This window comes from Taudactylus pleione, unplaced genomic scaffold, assembly GCF_031769625.1.
Source record: "Taudactylus pleione unplaced genomic scaffold, aTauple2 ptg000556l, whole genome shotgun sequence".
NCBI classification, from domain to species: Eukaryota; Metazoa; Chordata; class Amphibia; order Anura; family Myobatrachidae; genus Taudactylus; species Taudactylus pleione.
This window is the reverse complement of record NW_028284958.1, coordinates 23869236-23889434: the sequence shown is the minus strand read 5'-3', so window position 1 is coordinate 23889434 and position 20199 is coordinate 23869236. Positions and strand designations below refer to the sequence as shown.

Genomic DNA, 20199 nt, shown 5'->3' with positions numbered 1-20199 from the left:
GCATTAAAACAGGGGGCATTGCATAAGGGGCAGTACTACAGTGGGCATTGCATGAGGGGCACTACTACTACGGACATTGCATAATGGGCACTACAACAGAGGGCACTGTATAAGGGGCACTACAATTGGGGGCATTAAGGTGCATATGGAAAGGAATGCTCCCAGAGTGACGAGAAACGGTGGTGTGTCATGTTGACATGCCCCCATTTTTCACTGACCATGCGTCTTGTGGCATATGGCCACGCCCACTTTTCCGACATGCACACATAGGGGGGCTCCATTTTTCATCTTGCCCTGGGCTCCAAATACCCTAGTTACGCCACTGCTCATGCATATCCTGTTGGTAGCCCAGCCCTTAGTGGCTCTCAACTGGAAAAATACTCTCCCCCTGTCTCTCTCTGCCCTTACACAACAGATTTGGCATGTTGTTGCTTTGGAGGAGATAACTTATTATCTTCACAACAGGGGACACACCTTTATTCAAATCTGGGCTCCCTGTCTCTCTGCAGAACATATACTCCCATCCCTCACTACCACTGAAAGTTAGCCACCTGCAGGTACCCATGGGCAGTGCGCACAATTCCCTCCCAATGCTACCTCCTCAGACACTGTCAATCTACCTACAGACTGGTCTATAATTCCCCACGCAGCCTTACCTTATGGTTATCCCTCCCCCCTCCACCCTTTTTCTATTTCCAACCTTCATTCTCCTTATAACCAGTGGTGAATTTAGCCTCCCCAGTGAAATCCACCAACTGCATGTACTGCCTAGGCTATCAGTGGTAGTGACTTGTCATTGGAAGGAAGCACTCCCTGCTGATCACAGCCAGACAGGCAGTTCTAGGGAGAGGTGTTTTCTCTCCCTGGAACTGCAATAGCAGAGAGAGTGCTTCCCATGGAAGCATCGGGCTTAAGCCACGCCACCCTTATTTAGGCTACGCCCCTCACAGGCACCAGACTTAAGCCCCACCTCCCAGTGACATCAGCTGTCAATCACCGGGATGACAAGGGAGGTGAGGGGTGATGTGCAGAACCCCCGGCCAGACAGGTAAGAAGCCGCCGCTGCTTATAACTATTGATATTTCAATAGATGTTTCTTTACTTCTCATTTACTCAAAAAAATCCGGTGACCTGTTTGTGTCCCATGATATTTGTGTCCTCTTCACTTTCTGTTCTCTTCACATTGGACCAGAATACGTTGTGATGTTTGAAGCTTGTATTATTTACCTTCCCTCTACATGTACCACAGTGTAACTGATTTTGTCTTTTTTTCTGTGTTTTTTTACTGATTGCTTAAAGTATTCTTAAATAAGTATTCTTAAATAAAGAATAATAAAAAAACAAAAACATTTTTACAGATAGTAAATAACGCTTATTGAAATAAAAGCGATGGACGCATATGGATCATTTCTCCGACATCATGTGGCTACAAACATCAGTTATTCTTTAGCAGCTGATAGCGGTCTGCAGGAATATCTGTGATGAAGCTCTCCCACATCCACGCAGATCGCCCTGAATTGTGGTACCAGAGCTACTTTTTATATTGTATACAGCTTTTCACTGAATTGTCCCCCAGGTTATCTTATAATAAGCTGTGGGGAGCGTTATTATAAATGCTATCTATTTTCATTTATTGCGGTGAAAAGTTGCGGGATTATATGCAAACTGCCTGAAGAAAACATCAGAATTCAGGATTGAGTTTCTGATATAATGAGTTTGGTTTGTAAACAGAATAAATATATAAATATAATGAGATTTAGCTAAGTATGCAGTAACTTTAAAACTGACATTATCCGTATTTTTCTATCTGAAAAGGTATATGTTTTTAGCTGTGGCCTTATTACTAGTAATAATAAAGAAAGCAGCATGCAGGGCAAATACGGTCTGCTTTTGCATGTAGCGAATAAATACTGGGAGCTTTGTTTTTACAGTGGCATTTAGAATCAAGTTCGGCCATGTCCTTCCCAACTGTAAATCTGCACTGCAACATGGGTTTACCTAATTTTTGCTCTTACAACTAACTCTGAAAATGGCTCAAAGTACTTTTTTCTATGTTGTTACTGATGGTCGATGATTTTGTCACTGATGGCGGAGATCTGAAGGTTTTCCACCATCGATGATCCTGAGGCTGGAATGTTTTTTCCCCCACTCTGCGCCGGAGGACCACAAAGCTTAGCAACGCCCTTGTCTGCGCTGCTTGTCCCCACCCACATTAGTGATTGGACAATCTGCCATTCACCCCTGCAGGAATGTCCATGATGGGTGCAAACCATCAATAGTTTAATCATCAATGTTAATCATATTGGTACCATCCATGGTTAACTCACCGATAGCATCCCTAATGCGATCTATAAATACTGTGGCACAGATGCAAATGTGCCTGCCCATAGATGGAAGACTTGTGGGTACTCGACACCTGGTGTACGAAATTATGCAGACTATTGCCCACCATATCTGGAAATGCATGTATATTACCGATGTAGAGCTGGCCACATCTTTCCCACTCATTGTGGCTGGCAAACTGCATCTTTTTGTTTTTGGATGCAGTTTTACACTTACAGTCTAAGAAATAGAATAATTTCAGTGATTTTGCTCAAAAGTTACGTAAACATAATAAACTAAAGTGTTAGGTTTGTGCTATAAATGTACAGCTTTTATGAAAAAGTAAAAGAGAAACACAAACTTTCAAATGGGTTTAGAAAAAAAAGAAAGAAAGAAAGAAATAAAACAACAGTGAAATGATAAGGAACAGCCGTCTTCATGCACAGCACATTTCAGGCCCACTGAGTCACGTCATATCACTATCCGGATTGCGGCTTTATTGTGCTTACTGAGGTTTACCTTGTTTGAAGGATAGAAGGTGGCAAATTATAGGTAGCAATTTCCCAGCTGGAACCCACAACTAGTTAATAATGAGGCTGCTCCTGCCAGCGTGCCATGCAAGTGGAACAGCTGGTAAAGCAGCACTTTCATTCGGGTAAGAAATGAGGGCTCTGTTGTAGGAGATGTATTTTTAAGCAGGTGTTTGCGAATTTCAGCTGGAGGGTCGAGATTAACAGTATTGTGCCAGAGGTAGGTACAGGTGGTGGGAACAGGTCAACTAAATAGTGTTCTTATGCACTGACTGCGTTCCTTTATTAATAAGAATATCTATCATTATTAATAAGGTAATAGTAATGGTTATGACACTCATGGATACATTAATCCCATATCAACATTATGAATATTGTCAGTGCAGGAAGCTTCATGATATAACAGATGTGTAGTAATAATTAATATTACACTTATGGGTATATTTACTAAAGGCTGCAGCTGTATCTGATCATAAGGCAAAAACATGAAAGTTGTTTCTGTTCACAATACAGAGGATTTTTTTCTAGCCCTAGCTTTGGGGGTCATCGCCCAGAAATGCTTATGCTCATTATTACGGGGTTTCCGCCATTCACCACTTACGGCAAGGGTCATTTTTACACTCTAATCTAGTGTTCATTCTAGCACCCTGCACCTGTTAAAACCCATGCAGTTCCTCTATCCTGACTGGGACGTCGCTCTCTGCTCTGGTGCTTCTAGCACACAAACTGCTGTATTTTAGCAGTTTGTTGCATCAGCTGAGTGTGTTAGAAGCACCAGAGCAGAGAGCGACACCCCAGGCAGGATAGAGGAACTGCACAGGTTGTGACAGGTGCAGGGTGCTAGAATGAAGACTATAATCCACCTATCGGCTTCCTTCAACACAACTGACCCCCTCTCCAATGCCCTCTCTTGGTTCTCCTCCTGTCTTTCTAACCACTCCTTCTCTGCCTCTACATTCCCCATCTTTCCCTATTCTCCAAGTCTCTATCATTGGTCCCCTTCCCTTCTCTCTATACACCTCCTCCCTCGATTAACTAAATAGATCCTTCGGTCTACAATACCACCTTTATGTTGATGATACTAAAATCTACCTGTCTTTCCCTGACCTCTCCACCTCCACATTCTCTCTCATCCCCAGCTGTCTCTCTGGACTATTGTGACATCCTACTTTCTGGTCTTCTTCTCTCTGGACTCTCCCTTCTTGCATCTATTCTCAATGCTGCAGCTCATCCTATTTTCCCATTCCTTCATTTTGAGTCTTCCTCTCCTTCAACTCCATGACGGACTCCCCTTTCTATATATAATCCAGTTTACACTCCTCACTCTAACCTTCAAGGCACTTCATTGCTCCTCTCCATCCTACATCTCTGACCTCATCTCCCTACATCTCAGTCCACACTCCCCTTTGCTCTTCCCACTCTTCCTTTGAATGTTGTCTTGCCTCTGCATTAATTACCTCCTTCCACCCCTTAGTCACTGAGTTTTATTATTTTGTCGTCACTCACAAAGTTATCATATTTCCGTGTTTAGTCCATCCCTTATATGTTGGTTTTTTTTGTTTTTGTTGTTTTTTTTTTGGGGGGGGGGGGGATTTTTTATATTGAATTGATTGTGTTTTCTCTTTACAGTGCTACACACAATTGGCGGCACCGCATAAATAAACAATAATATTAGATATAATAAAATGGGAAATTGCCTGTGATTGGCACTCTTGGTCACTCTATGAATTGCATAGTCATTTAGTGGCAGGTTCTCGTAGCCAGCAGTTATATCAGCTTTTATGGGTCTTTTTCCCACACAGATTACAGAAATAGAAGAATTTCCCACTGGATTACAAGAAATACAAGAACAAGGAGATAATTATTTTATTTATTCTATTAAACTTTCTTTTTTTTTTACTTTGTTGGTGCAATCTTGTAGAGATCTTAGAGACCACAATCCATTATACTGTGACTATAGTGGTCCTAGTCACCTTCATTAGTTTGGTTGTCACATCCAAAGGAGGCCAGGAAGAATGCCAGCACTTTCAGCGTGAGGTTGGCAGTCTCTGGGACTGGGTATAGTTGTGAGGGTTTTTTGCCATCCCCAGATGCCATAGTCCTACACTGACCAGACAAGTGCTGGTTCTCAGAATGACAGGAGGACGGCACACTTTGGGTTACGGTATGATAGTGTGAACAGCCCAGCCTGCTTAGCCTGGTGTTGGTTACTTAATCAGGGTCCCCATCCATGTTGACCTCTTGTTTTGAGCCAAGATTCTATAGTGCTGGTGCCATTTATGGAATTTTGGGAGCTTGACGATGGCACTTACATTTCTTTTTGTTTTTAAATCTAAATGCATTTGCTAGCGGAGCTTTTCCTACACATTTCTACAGTCTACTAGCTGTTACCCGCTGCTTCGCCCACAATTAAATCGCTTCTGCCAACATTTTTTTATTTAAGGTGTTGTAGTTGTATTGCTTTGCATAGCGGCCCTGTCACAGGAGTGGCCCATGTGATCAGCAGTGCTATACAGACTGGTGGTAGCAGCACTTTCACCCACCACTCAGACCAATGTCACTGTGTGCCCTGTGCACAAACTGCTATGTAACCTATCCTATTCAGGGCCGGATTAAAGGGGGGGCGACAGGGGCGATCGTTCCTGGGCCCCCACACCTGACGGGCCCCCACACCCAGCCATCGGGGTTAAAGTGAACCGGAGGAGACGGAACCAGTTCCGCCTCCTCCGGACACCTAACCCCTGTGCCGCACGGAGACACCAGGCGTCCGCTGAGATTATAACCAGCGGGCGCCCGGCTCCCTCCCCGCAGTGGCAGCCAGAGCCGGAGACTAGAGCTCACTCGTGAGCTCCGGCTTCTGGCTCAGGCAGTGAACTATGGGAGTGACGTCATGCGTCTCTCCCATAGTGCAGAGGAGCAGCGCCAGCCGAGCGGATCAGAAGGCAGCGGGAGCGGGGCTTAAGGTAAGTATGATTTTTTTTTTTCTCTTTATCACAAGCGGCTTTTCCACTGCTGGGGGGGGACATTACTACTGGAGGCATTACTTGGGGGTCATTACTTCTGGGGGCATTACTCGGGGGGAGGGCATTACTACTGGGGGCATTACTCGAGGGGGACATTACTACAGGGGACATTACTTGGGGGGGACATTACTACTGGGGGCATTACTCGGGGGGGGGCATTACTACTGGGGGCATTACTCGAGGGGGACATTACTTGGGGGGGGCATTACTACAGGGGGCATTACTACTGGGGGCATTACTCGAGGGGGACATTACTACAGGGGACATTACTCGGAGGGGACATTACTACAGGGGACATTACTCGGGGGGGGGGGCATTACTACTGGTGCCACTACCACAGGGGGCATTACTACTGGTGCCACTACCACAGGGGGCACAACTACAGGGGTATTACTACTGGGCACACACAGGGGGCATGACTACTGGGGGCACAACTACAGAGGTATTTATACAGGGGGCATTACTATTGGGAACACTACTACTGGGGGTATAACTACAGGAGGCATTGCATAGGGGGCACTGCATAAGGGGCAACACTTCTGGAGGCACTACTACTGGGTGCACTGCATAAAGGGCACGTAATAGGGGCCCACACATGTGTGTTGCCCGGGGACCCCCACAGTCCTTAATCCGGCCCTGATCCTATTAAAGTGAACGTGGGCCCAAAGCACCTGTCCCCCCCACCCCTTACCGGTCGCGCCCATGGTGCCACACCTACAGTATATCTTGCATTGATGAGGCAATATATTTTGTTTTTGTTATTGCTCAGTTTTAACTCGACGGTTCAAGATGAAACAAAGTGCTGGTTATTTCCAGGAGTTTCCACTACAAAATTATTTTTTGTAGTTTTTGTGCCACAACAAACAGACAGACACCACGTTCTTATAATATTAGTATAGATTTATTTAAATGAGGTTTCTGCAAGCTGGAGCAAATGTGACCCTCTTATCAAATGCGCAGCTTTTATGTGTATTTGTACATGTAGTTTGCACTGGTGGGTTTTAATGCAAACGCAATGCCACTACATAACAATTCACTGCAAGCAAGTGGGAATTTTGCAAGAAAATAATTAACTTAGGGCCTGATTCAGCAAGGAACGCTGCTGCTTATACACACGCAATTGGCCAATTGTTGTGTTCTGCGCATGCATTTCAGAGTGTGTGCGCGAGCCAGCCTTTGCGATCGCAGTGACTACGCAGACCCATCGCAGCGTGCTTGACAGGAAGTACCATTTGTGGGTGGTGAGGCCTCATAGCGTGCGCTGAAGTGAGCAATTCCTGAGTAAGGTCTGACCTGCCTTAACTGTGCGTATGGGTCCGATGGCACTCGATTGTACCGATGTTTTTGCAGTCTTGCTAAACATTCTGGATGTGCTTGTAGGTGAAGTGGGCATCCTTATGTAGTGGTGCAGCGGCATTGCGATCGCTTTCAGTGGCAAACGCAGGATTTCTAGAGGGGGGTTTCCAAATGCTTGATTTTAGAGCGAATGTGGCCAGTCCATGAAGAGGGCAGAATTAATACTCAACCAGTTTTATTATGTGTCATACAAAGTGTATTGTGTGTCATAATTCCAGCATATACAGGACCAGAGATCACAGTAAGCCATTATATGCGGCAGTAGGCCATCCTGCCTGAGCTGGATGTTTTTATTTTAGATGTGAGCACCATTCCAGACTATTGGAGCAAGTCCGGGAGTCTGGAGGAGCAGCAGAAGAACCTAGCACTGCCCTGGACATATATGTACATATTGGGTTCTATAGCAGTGCATCCCTAATAGTACATGTTTTCCAGATCTCCTAGTTGGTGCACAGGTTATTTGTTACAGTCTGATAAATGTTAAAATTATTTCATTTGTGATACTGAGAAGAACATGCAACATTAGCAAATTTCTATTATATTACTATTTCTACTGTGGTAATGTGTGACTGGGGAGGGGGTTTCCAGGCAGACGGCTTTGCTTATGGCTTTGGATTACCATATATCCGTAGTAAAACTGCGTGCATACGCTATATTGCAATCCTTGCTGAATAAGGGCCTGATTCAGAGCCGCTCGTAAGCGGCCGCTCGTTCGTTCTGACCGATGTTCGCACATCTGCGCATGCGTACGGATTGTAATACGCATGCGCGAACCAGTCAGTGCGGCCGAAAATCGTTTGTTCGCTATATAGCGAATGCCTGCTATTTTGAGTGACAGAAGGAGGCGTATGTGGGTGGTAACACGGGAAGGTGCTTGAAAACGGGGGTGTGGAATTAGATCGCAGGCGTGCTTAAAGGTTATAACGGGCGTTTTAAGGGAGTGCATAATTAATACAGCAGCGTCATTGACCACGTCACTTGTTTTTTTTTTACCCCGAACTGCTTGCAAAATAGCGGTTGAAAAAACCAGCCACAAGAATAACGAGCAGTTCATACGCTGTTCGATGTGCTCGATTAATCTAATAAATAGCGGACATGACGTAGGATGCGAGCGGCCAGGGGGCGTATTTTTCATAATTACAACCGCAAGTTTTGCTCGCTCGTTCAGACTTAGAGGCGTGAACAGACCGCAATTAGCGAACGGTTCATTTGAATAGCCACCCCTTGTTTTAGAACGAACGACCGCAAATAGCGAGCGGCTCTGAATCAGGCCCTAAGGCCCTTAGACAATAACAGTGCCATTACAGGGAATGGAGGGAGGGGGCCTGGCAATGTTGGGTCACCTTCTAGAAGTCCCTGCTCTCTTTTTTGAAGCGGAGAAGTGGGGACTCTTATCATCACACGTGTGGGTATGGCACATGCAAACGGGGCTTACCAGCACATGTGCCAGATCTGCATATACTAAGTGTACTGGAATGGGCAGAACTGGAGCCTAATTGAGGCGTTACTGCACATACGCTGGACCATAGATAAAAATAAGTTAATTTGCACAAAAATTATATCCTGCATTTGCATATATTATATCTACCAAAAGAACTTTATTACATAATAAACAGTACATGAAATGAATAGATGTGCACATTGGATACATAGAGGACCTCATTCTGAGGCGGTAGTTAGTTGCAAGCGGTCGCCCTCAATCAGGGCGGCCGCTTGCATCCTGAACGACCGCCTCCTTGTCGATCGCTAAGCTGTGGGTTAACACCCACAGCTCTAGCGACCGACATGGGTGATGGTCGCGATGGTCAAGACCATCGGGGCTTACGACCAGACCCTAAGGTTGGGTCTGGGCACTCGTAAGCCCCAGGGAGCTTCCTGCTCTGATCGAGCAGGAAGCTCCCCACTGACATCAGCAATGAGGTCAGTGGGGCTGCCCCCAAATGGAAAGCGTTCCGGCGGAAACACCTCTGTTTGGGCAGGCACACCCCCTGCCTGTCTCCCAAACGGGGCGAGCTGTCACTCACCATCAACAGCTCGCCCCGTCTGCTGCGAGACCCCTAGCGACGGAGCGTTCGTCGCTAACCGGGTCTCGCACATGCGTGCGATGGAGCCGGCTCCGTCGTGCGCATTCCCAGTGGGGCAACATCGAGTCGGTTGCGAGAGCTCATCGCTTGCGACCGACTCTGAATGACCCCCAGAGTGTGTACATCCAACACATTTAAGCATAGGTATCTTGATATACCAGTAAGTCAGATAATAATAGACAGTATTACAATCTAGATTCACATATAGATCTAGTAGCCAATACATTGGCATATTCATAGTGCAATAATTAGTACTGTTTAAATGCACTTACCAACATTCTCTGCAGTATTACATGGTTACAGCAACATCACTACACCATGTAACAAATGGCAGGTTTCACATTTCAAATGTGATACATTATGGTGACGGGACAATATCATCCACATGGTCAATTAAATGTTACACCAGTACTTAATAGCTCATGCTGCATATAAGGTACTACAGGCAACGATATTCTCACTCTTGGCATGCATGTAAATTATACTGCTATATGAGAAATGTTAGTCGATGGAGTAGATTTGATCCGTGTTTTTCCAGCTATTACCGTGGGCAGATTCTGCCCTCACCTCCATAGGCTGTGAGCAGAATCTGCCTTCTGTAGTTAAAGTGTGTAAGCAGCTGGATTGGGCTCTGGTGGCTTATGCAGTTAATTGGATCTTCTTCTATATGTACTATGGAGTCTATGTAATCCATCGTTCTTATTTTTTATTATTTTTTGACAGGTAAAACATAAGAGAAACAGATGCAAACAGGGAACACTCTGCGGAGAGACACCTGTACAGTGCACACAAGTAGGGATGGAGAAAAACAGGACAAGCTCTGATTTCCCACTTCCATTCTCTATCATGCCCTTTGGTAAAGCATGTGGGTGCACTGGGCCAGTGTCACTACAAAGAGATCAATTATCTCAATATCTGTCTCCATTCTGCTCATCTGTCACCATATGGAACAGAGGGCCTGATCCAGACCTGGATGATAAGCCGCGAACGTACGCTATGGCCGATAGTCGACCGTCTGCGCATGCATCGCAGTGCGCAAGCCTGTTACTGCGATCGTGAATCGTGTGCTCGTAGTACACAGACTGAGCGCTAATTTTAGTGACAGATAGTGTCGTTTGAGGGTGGTGTCAGGGGATGGTCTCTGAAAACGGGGGTGTGGATGTGCGAACGCAGGCGTGCCTGTGTGTTCTAACGGGGTTTCATGGCCGTGCATAATTAGCATGGAGGAGTCATTGTACACGTCACCTGGCTGTATTTTAGCCTGAAGTGATTGCAGTGCTTGCGGCAGGGTAGGGTCTACCTCAAGGGCTACGAGCAGCTCGATGTTACTGATATTACATATACTTCCTGGAGATGACGTGTGCGGCGAAGGAAAAGAGGGAGTCTTTAGACCGGTGTGCATTCGATCTGCGGTTGCTCTCTAAGACATACCCTGCCCCTGACGGCTGCGAAAGTGCGCGGCTTTGCGTCCGGGTCTGAATCCCCCCCGATTGGATTGGATATGTCTGTGAACAACGTTGTTCACAGACATATCCGCTGTACACACCAGGCAGAGGCATAGAAGGGGCTCTGGGGCCGATTCAGACCCGCTCGCAAGCGGGTCAATGTTTGCCTCATGCGCATTCGCCGCCTCCGGCGTGCGCATGCGCGAGCCCCAACTCTGCATGGTCGGCCGCTCCGGGGCCCGCTACAAGATGGGGCGGCTGTTGATGGTGAGTGACAGCTCACCCCGTTTTGTAGGCGGGGAAGGGAGGAGTGGTTAGGCAAACGCAGGCGTTCCCTTAGGAACGCCTGGCGTTTGTGGGCGGCCCCACTGACATCACCAGTGATGTCAGTAGCGGACTTCCTGCTCTATTAGAGCATGAAATCCACTCGGGCTTGCGGGAGCCGAGACCCTACCACAGCCCGATGGTCATGATAATCGCGACCATCTCCAGGCTGCTCGCAAAAGCTGTGGGTGGTCACCCACAGCTTAGCGAGCGGCCTGAAGAAAAAAAAAAATTAAAATCCCCGCCCTGATCAGAGCGAGCGGCTCTGAATCAGGCCCTCTGTGCGATCACGCAGGAACCGTTCTGCACACTTGCACACGGTTCACGATAATCAGGAATCTGCGTTCAGCATGGCACGTATCTGAATCAGCCTTTAAGCTGGATGCATGAATTTCAATTCATACAGAAATGTGTTAGACACCACAGTTTTTCTGCAGCAGCTTAATAGTCTCTTATCATTACTCTGAGCTTGTCCCTGTCATCTCTCTTTCCCAGTCGGTGGTGTTATTGTAATGTTTTGTAATTTCCTATGTATTTATGTTATGGTCAGTCGTTGTGTATTGTACCTATACTCTGATGCGTTTATTAATGTTTGTTGTTACACTGTACACCGCTGAGGACACTTTGTCACATGAAAGTTAATTATAATAATGTCACACAAGAGTAACACAGTCACTGATCTACAACGTTATACTTTAAATATTCTGATTATTTGATTGGCTTACTGGATAGTTGTTCGATCTCTGAACTCTTTAAAACTGAGGCCATAGGGGTGGAGCATGAGATGAAGAAAAACTGAGGCCATAGGGGTGGAGCATGAGATGAAGAAAAACTGAGGCCATAGGGGTGGAGCATGAGATGAAGACTGAATGCAATAAGGTGCAGAGACCCAAGCCAAATGCACTTGAAAAACTGGCCCCCTAAACTAAAAGCTAGCAAACCTCCACAGACTGACCTGCTGGCCAGGAGACACGTGACTTGCTGGACTTGGATGTGGAGAGCTGGAATCTTGCCAATCTGAGGGAAAGGGTTTCTGGGTCTTTTTTGAACCTTCCAGCTGAGGGCTCCTACATAAGAAACACAATTCTGTAGTAAGAAGTGTTTTACCAGGTCACATAACATATTGCAGTCATTTATTATCTCTTGTCACAAGTTTGGAAGTTTCAACAGGCAAAATACAGGGGAAATATACCAACTCAATTTAACCAAAGGTTAATTAAAACTAGAAGAATTACTATATGTCAATACTACAATAATAGAGGGTAGAGTAATCATAAGCTGAAAGTTGACAATGGTAAGTGATTTACGGCGTCATATTTAGCTACAGGTGTGCAGCCAGTCGTTAGTCGTTTAGATCTTGCAGCATGACATCAGTGGTCGGCTAAGTATTATGAGAGATGTAGTTTAGCATCAACGAGAATGCTAAGTGCTCACCATTTCAGTACTTGCGGTGTATACCTGTCCTTATGGCCCTGGAGAATAGTCATTGGGCTGCAGCTGATATAATTCAAGTAATCCTGGGTGTGCTTCTGCCAAACAGATAACATTTACAGTATATTAAATTGTATATGTAAAATGGACATTATCATGTACAGCACCAGGCAACATAAACACCTGTCGTTTCACATGATGTGTGCGCCTTGGCAAAATATTAGGAATTCACAGGAATACAAAGACTATCTCAACAAGCTCCAGTTACTAAGGTATTCCCATCTTTCTCAACGCCCATAGAATAGTGCACTGAGCGCCCTTTACCCTCTCGTTCCCCCAAAATTCCCAACTCAATAAGGGCTCTATTTACTACAATCCACATTTTGAATGCAGATTGTAGTGTGATATTACCGACTGAATTCACATTGTGAATTCAGCCAATATCACAGGGATTTACTAAAAATCCCTTGCAGGGACAGAGCTTGCGATAAAGCTCTGCCTCTGCGAATCCCCATCGAACACTTATCACGGTATTTTCGCAAAAAATACCATGACAAGTGTCCGCGTATGCGCTGACTGGCCGCCGTTAAGCCCTGCACCCCACGATCGCGACCCCCACTCCTTAATTACACTTACAACCGGTGATCGGGACTCCGGTGATGTCCTCCGTGACTCCTGTCAGCTGATCTCCCATCCTGCATTGGGACCCGGTCAGCTGACCGGGTCCCAGTGCAGGATGGGAGACCAGCTGACCGGAGGGAGGACATCACCAGACACCGGAGCCCCGATCTCCGGTCCCTGGTAAGTTTTTTTTTTACTATTGTTTTTTTCTTTTTTTTTAAACAGTGATCAGCTTGTGGTCTGTTTAGACCACACAGCTGATCACTGAAGTCCGGCTCCTGGCTCTGCTCTGCCTGTTAGAGCAGGAGTCCGGTAACCTGGGGAGACCCTGGATAACGTCACCTTCAGGTGGCGTTATCATCACAGGGCTTCCACCGGTATTTTTTCACAATTTATTAGTAACTTGCACACAGATCGCATTTCCCATTACAATTATGGTAACTGCGATCTGATTACTAAAAATAAGTGATAATTAGGGCTTGGAGTAGAATTTTACGAATTCTACTCCAATTGCCCTTTAGTAACTTTAGGTGATACTAAAATAATGTGAAAAAGGTGTGAAAACACCCTTTTTCACTTTGTTTTTGTAAAAATAATGTTAATAACTAGAGCCCTAAGTCTTTATATAAATATGTATACATAAGATAAAAACGCACACTGCTACATTCAAGCCTGGTTTTAATATTGTGCAACTTTTCTGCTAGGCAAACGCTAGATATATTTTTGCCCAGATCTCCTGTGATCATTTTATGAGCAAAACGATAATAATAAAGCACATTACAGCACATTCCACCCACGCCCGCATTTCAGGCTTTTATTATTGCAAATAAACCTTTGATCAAGATTTAGCTATCCAGGGAAATATTAAGCAAACTTTCATAAAATGACAATTAAAAATAGACTCTGTTGTACTCTTCTGCTCATTTTTTTTTTAATATTAATGTTGCTCAATGAACATATATATGTATATATATATAAATAAAGACCCTGGAAGGAGCACCTGAAGAAAATCATTCGATTGAAACACCCAGTGGGCTGATCATTATGATGTACCTTTAGCAACAAATGTGATCTTTTTCTTTTCAGAAAAGAGATGAGTGTTGATCCTTTTGTCTACAATACTTTGATGGTTTTGTGGCAAGATAAAGCTAAGTGGTGATAGTGAGCAATGGATTCTGTGTGGAGCTGGAGGGACTCACACAGCAGTAGCAGAATTCCCGGAGACAATGGAGTCATTTGCCGCCAGGCACCAGCCCTGAAGGGGGCACCTGGCTCCATTGTCACCCGACTGTTCCGGGCACTGCTGAGGAGGAGCTGCATGGAGGAGCTCCATGACCTTCTGCTGCTGGAGTTCTCTATGGTCGTGAACGTCACGTAGCATGTGACCGCCGCGAACCGCCTGAGCACCCGACGCCACACAGGGGGGGTTTCTGAGTAAACAGAAACCCCCCCTGCCCGCCGATCAGTAACAAACACATTGCCGCCGGCAAAGTGTTTGTTTTATCAGCCAATGAGAGTCAGATAGACTCTTATTAGCTGCTTTATCAACGGAGGGAGCCGGGCAGAGCTCACTCATGAGCTCCACCTTCCGGCTCCCGCAGTAGTGATGGGAGTGACATCATGACGTTTCTCCCATAGTGCCGAGCGGGAGGACAGAGGAGCAGATGTGGCGGGCGCAGGAACGGGGATTCCGTTAAGTAATCTGTGTGTGTTATATCTGTGGGGCACTGGATAGGGGGGATCACTACTGGGGGCCTGCATAAGTTTGACCACTACTGGGGGCACTGTATAGGAGGGGGGCACTACATAACGGGGCACTGCATAGAGTGGGAACTACTACTGGGGGCAATGCATAGAGAGTGAACCACTACTGGGGACACTACATAACGGGGCACTCCATGGGGGGGACCAACTACTGGGGGCATTACATAACGGGGCACTGTATAAGGGGCACTGCATAGGAAGATCCACTACTGAGTTCACTGCATAGGGTGGCCACTACTGGGGGCACTTCATAAGGGGGACCACTACTAAGGGCACTGTATAAAGGGAACTACTGGGGGCACTGCATAGGCGGACCACTACTGGGGGCACTGTATAAGGTGCATTATTGGAGGCACTGCATAGGGGGACCATGACTGGGGGCACTGTATAAGGGGCACTACTGGAGGCACTGCATAGGGGGACCACTGCTGGGGGCACTGTATAAGGGGCACTACTGGGGGCACTGCATAGGGAGGACCACTACTGGGGGCACTACTGGAGGCACTGCATAGGGGGACCACTGCTGGGGGGCACTACATACGCGGGCACTGTAGAAGGGGCACTGCAAAATGGGCACTGCATAGAGGGACCTCTACTGGGGGCACTGCATAGGGGGACCACTACTGGGGGCACTGCATAGGGGGACCACTACTGGGGGCACTACATAGGGGGACCACTACTGGTGGCACTGTATAAAAGGAACTGCATAGGGGGACGGTGGCAGCTGGGGCTGGCATAGGTGCTGGGGGGTGGTGGTGAATTTTAATGGGGGGGGGGGGCACCAACATTTATCTTGCCTCCGGCACCTGGGATGAAGTTACGCCACTGTCACACAGGGAAGAAAAAGGAGATGTGACCTAATGGCTGCCCTGTGGAGTCAGTTCAAGGAGGACTGGGCGGTCAAGAGAAGTGCTGCCTTGGTATAGAGTCAGTGTTCTCCCCAGAAATTTTTTCCAGCCGGGTGGCATCAAGAAGTAGCCGGGTGGGGACCTTCGCAATAATAAAATGTTTTGAACCCTGACATTATAATGATTTAAACTTGAAATAACATTTTATATATTAGTTCTCCTCTTCTTATTAGAGGCCCAGTCGTCTGATAATGAAAAAGCTGCAAAGTCTGTATGATCTGGTCCTTTTTATACAGCTCCCAGATACTGTCCCCACTTGCAGGCTCCCAAAGTGCCGGGTGGTAGGCTGTTTCTTGCCGGGTGGTGCACCCGCAAAAAACAGCCTGGGGAGAACACTGAGAGTCCAGGTGAGACTATTGCAGTCAGGAGTCCAGTGTGCCTGAAGGCTAGTAAGAAGACAGTGGGAGGCCATGTCCAGACCTGCAGGTGATAGGGAGGACCACAAATCTCTCTGACTGTGGTTTATGAAGTGGTGGCAGCCAAGCCAGACCAGTGGGCCTTGGAGCTGTGAAGGCCAGGAGGCCATGTATCAACCTGTAAGAAACAGGACTAGAAAGACTGAGACTGTCTTACGTTTGCAGACTAGCTGCCATTATAGAGAGGGGCCAAGAAGTGAAGTAGAGCCCTGCATGGGGTTAGGTCATTTATTATTTTGTTCCTGAAATGCTGACAGTAAGCTCCATATATTTTTATTTTAACCTGCAAAGCTGTGTGTGGACTCTTGTTGTGCACACTGATCCCTCTACCAAGAGAATTACCCCAGGTATATCAAAATACATACACAATTCAGCCACCCCTGTATATTATATATACATATATATACAGGGGAGGCTCAATAAGTAAAGTAACAAGACCTCTCTCATGCGTAATGTTCTCTATTACATTCTAATTTCCCTACAGGCCAGAGCAGGTAGACCACTGCTTCCCCTAACAGCCATTACACTGCTCCTCATATCAGTCATACTGTCCTAACATTAGTTGTAAGATGGCGGATTGGCGGAAACATGGTCAAACATTGAGGTGCTTAGTGTGATCAGATTTCTGCATCTATAGGGCACATCAGCAGCTGAAAGTCATCGCCAACTTGTTGAGGTGTGCGGTGATAACCTCATGTCATGGAAACGGGTTTGGGGCACTGCCTTTGATACCGACAGGACAGACGTTCAAGATGAGCAACGATCCAGCCGGCCAAGTACATCCACCACTGGGTACCGAAGCAACTCACAGAAGTTCACAAAACCAATAGGATGGAATTGTCTCTCCTGCACTTGACATGGTGCCATGAGGAAGGAGTGCAGTTCCTGCAGTGTATTGTTACAGGAGATGAAATGTGTGTGCATCATGTGACACCAGAGACTAAGCAAGTATCCATGACTTGGAAACATGCATCGTCCCCCCCTTTAAAGAATTAAAAACAACTCCATCAGCAAAGAAGGTCATGGCGACCGTGTTTTGGGACCACAATGGTGTGCTTCTTGTTGATTCCCTCATCGAGGGAGATACTGTGAATGCTGTCCGCTATTGTGACACACTGAGTCCTTTGCGGCGTGCAATTCGTCAAAAACTACCTGGGTTGCTGCAAACAGGCGTCGTATTGCTGCACAATAAAACCAGGCCACACTCAGCCAACCGCACACGTGAGTTGTTGCGGCACTACCTTTTGGAGGTACTGGACCATCCTCCCTACATATGTGTGATTTCCATCTCTTTGACCATTGAAGAAGCATCTGGATGGAAGGCGACTCATAACTGATAGTGAAGTTCAGCAAGCTGTCATGCCCTGGCTTCAGGCGCTTGACATTGATTTCTTCTATGTCGGATAAGATGCCTTGGTGTACTGTTGGAATAAATGCTTACACAAGGATGGGGACTATGTGCTGAAATGCTGGCGTGGGTAGAACTGCGCTGTAATGTGGAATAGATAATCTGTACCAAGGCCAGACTATTGATTATTATATAAATGCAGAGTCCAAATGGCACAAATTTAAATTGTTCAAATTGCTGGGGTGCGTAGTCTCAGGCATCACCATAGGGTCAGTCCATAGTCAGCCGTAATATAACAGACAAATGAGAGCACTCACCAGTCTTCTTGATGTAGACAAAAATAATATTTTATTTAGCATAGTGAAATAAAATGCAGATGTCATCTACACTTTGTTGTATTATGCTGTGGGTAAATTAAATATTATTTTTGTCTGCATCAAGAAGACTGGTGAGTGCTCTCTCATTTTTCTGTTTTATATATATATATATATATATATATATATATATATTATATAATATAGTGTATTTATAACCTCAGATGCACGTTTCTCTAACAAAGAGAGGACTCTGCTACTACAGAACACATGAGTAGCATAAATATGTATCTTGTAGGACTAATGTCTTAGAGAAAGCCAGAAGACGGGAATTGAACATTTTTCATAAGCTATAAAATACTCAACATTCTTTCTGATATAACAAGCGATGAGAGAAATCCTACCCTAAGCCTTGTCTCCTTAGAAATACAATTTTGCCAAGGTTATTCTAATCTCTGACAGTGGAACGTGTTCACATTTTCAGGGTTATGGATAATGGCATAGGTAGACATAACTCCCGTTTGATTGTTTAAATAAGAGGCTCTAAATGGAAAACTTTTCTGCTACTGCAGTTCATGTTCCAAAAGTCATTTTAATACAAGATTTCATCACCCTAAATAAATAAGGGTTAGACCAGTGGTTCCCAAACTGGGTGTCTTGTCACAGCAGTGTGCCTCGGGGCACTTGCAGTGGTGCCACAGGTCGGTGGTCCAGGACGAAATCTAATTATTTATGGTAAATGTGATAGGCAAAACCAGCGCTTGCAGCTGCCAAACATAAAATATGTGGACAAACAGAAGCACAACCCTGTCCACCACCATATAACTGAACATAAGGGTGACAGGTAAGCATCATTTACTTCATTTAATTTTTTTTCTTTTTTAAATTTCATTAACAAACTTTTAGCCAAGGGGTGTCGTGAAACGGATACTGATACTCTATGGGGCGTTGTCATATAAGAAAATTTGGCAACTACTGGGTTAGACAATTTCTGGCTTTCAAGCTGTAGTGGATGTATAGTAATATCATGGCTGTTGGGATTTGTAGATCAACCAGTTGGAGACCACTGGTTGCCCACTTCTGCCCTAAGTCTCTCAGACCCTTTAAAAGGAAAACATGGATAACATATGCATTCTGGTTGTGAAACGATTATGGCAGCCTAAACACCCTTACAGGTGAAATTCTCACCCTCAGTCCAAGTTCTGTCCTTTGTATAGCTGTCTCCAGCACATGGATATCCACAGAGGCCCCGTTCTCGGTTGTAGCTACAAGTTTCTTCTTTAAGTGTTCCAGGTCATTCTGCACCTGCAGATCCACAGAAAAACAACATTCTAGTTATGAATCATTTGTAACTCAATATCACATTAAACAAATATATATATATATATATATATATATATATATATACACATACACACACATATATATATATTATATATATGTATATATATAATATATATATATATATATATATATATATATACTGTATATAAATAAAATATTTTTCTTTTACAAATACATTGGGGTGCTGGTCTCTGTTAGCCCTCATGGAGATGCAGACACGTTGTGCTATTAACTCTTTGTGACCGAGCGCCCTTTCTTATATTGCTGAAGCGTGTGTGGCTGCATGCTGCATTATATATAGGCTTCAAAGACAATCTCTTTAAACTGGAACACTCATGAATTACATTGGTTCTGTGGCTGGCTGACTTTAAGCCTGCATTTCACCTGGTTTTACTTAGCCACAAAACCTGCATAATTCATAAGTATCCGGATTTAAAGGATATATACATATCTATATATACTGTTAATAATAATGGATAAAGTGAGTGTCAGACTCTTTGGTATACATTACAATAAGGTGGCTTGCACACAGACAGAAGGGAATCTAACAATGTAACACTGGCTGTTCACATATATTTTTGATACATAAATGTATGGGAATATTTAACAGGAGATAATGGGGCATAAAAATATTAGAGAGCACTCATTCTGCAGATGTTTGTGGAGAATAGTTAGACACTAGTGACTTGTAGGTAAGTAAGGGTGATATACATATATATATATGGCATGCACACACCGGGCCCAGCGTGGTACCTGCACTAGGAGGCGGCCCACCGGGTCTGGGCCGCCAGTGACACCGGCCATCTCACCAGCCTCTAGGCGAAAAGGTCCAGTCAACTCCCTGTCGCCGTCGCCGCCGCCGCCGCCGCCGCCGCCATGGCAACAGGACGCGAACAGGATTACACCACTGAAATCAGGGGGGCGTGGAGTCTACCATTCAGCCTCACAGAACAGGACGTCGGGCGGAAG

General features: G+C 45.4%; 1 protein-coding gene across 1 annotated transcript in view; it reads right to left on the bottom strand.

Annotated features, from left to right (window-relative positions):
- IQCH (IQ motif containing H) overlaps positions 1–20185 on the bottom strand; it is an 88950-nt gene extending 68765 nt beyond the window's left edge. The window contains exons 1-4 of the mRNA XM_088452772.1: positions 19984–20185; positions 19075–19191; positions 12519–12613; positions 12040–12151 (exon numbers count right to left, since the gene is read on the bottom strand). Coding sequence (XP_088308898.1) covers positions 12040–12151; positions 12519–12613; positions 19075–19191; positions 19984–20034 — 375 coding nt within the window. The 5' untranslated portion in view covers positions 20035–20185. The remainder of the gene's footprint in view (positions 1–12039; positions 12152–12518; positions 12614–19074; positions 19192–19983) is intronic.
- Positions 20186–20199: the final 14 nt, after the last annotated feature.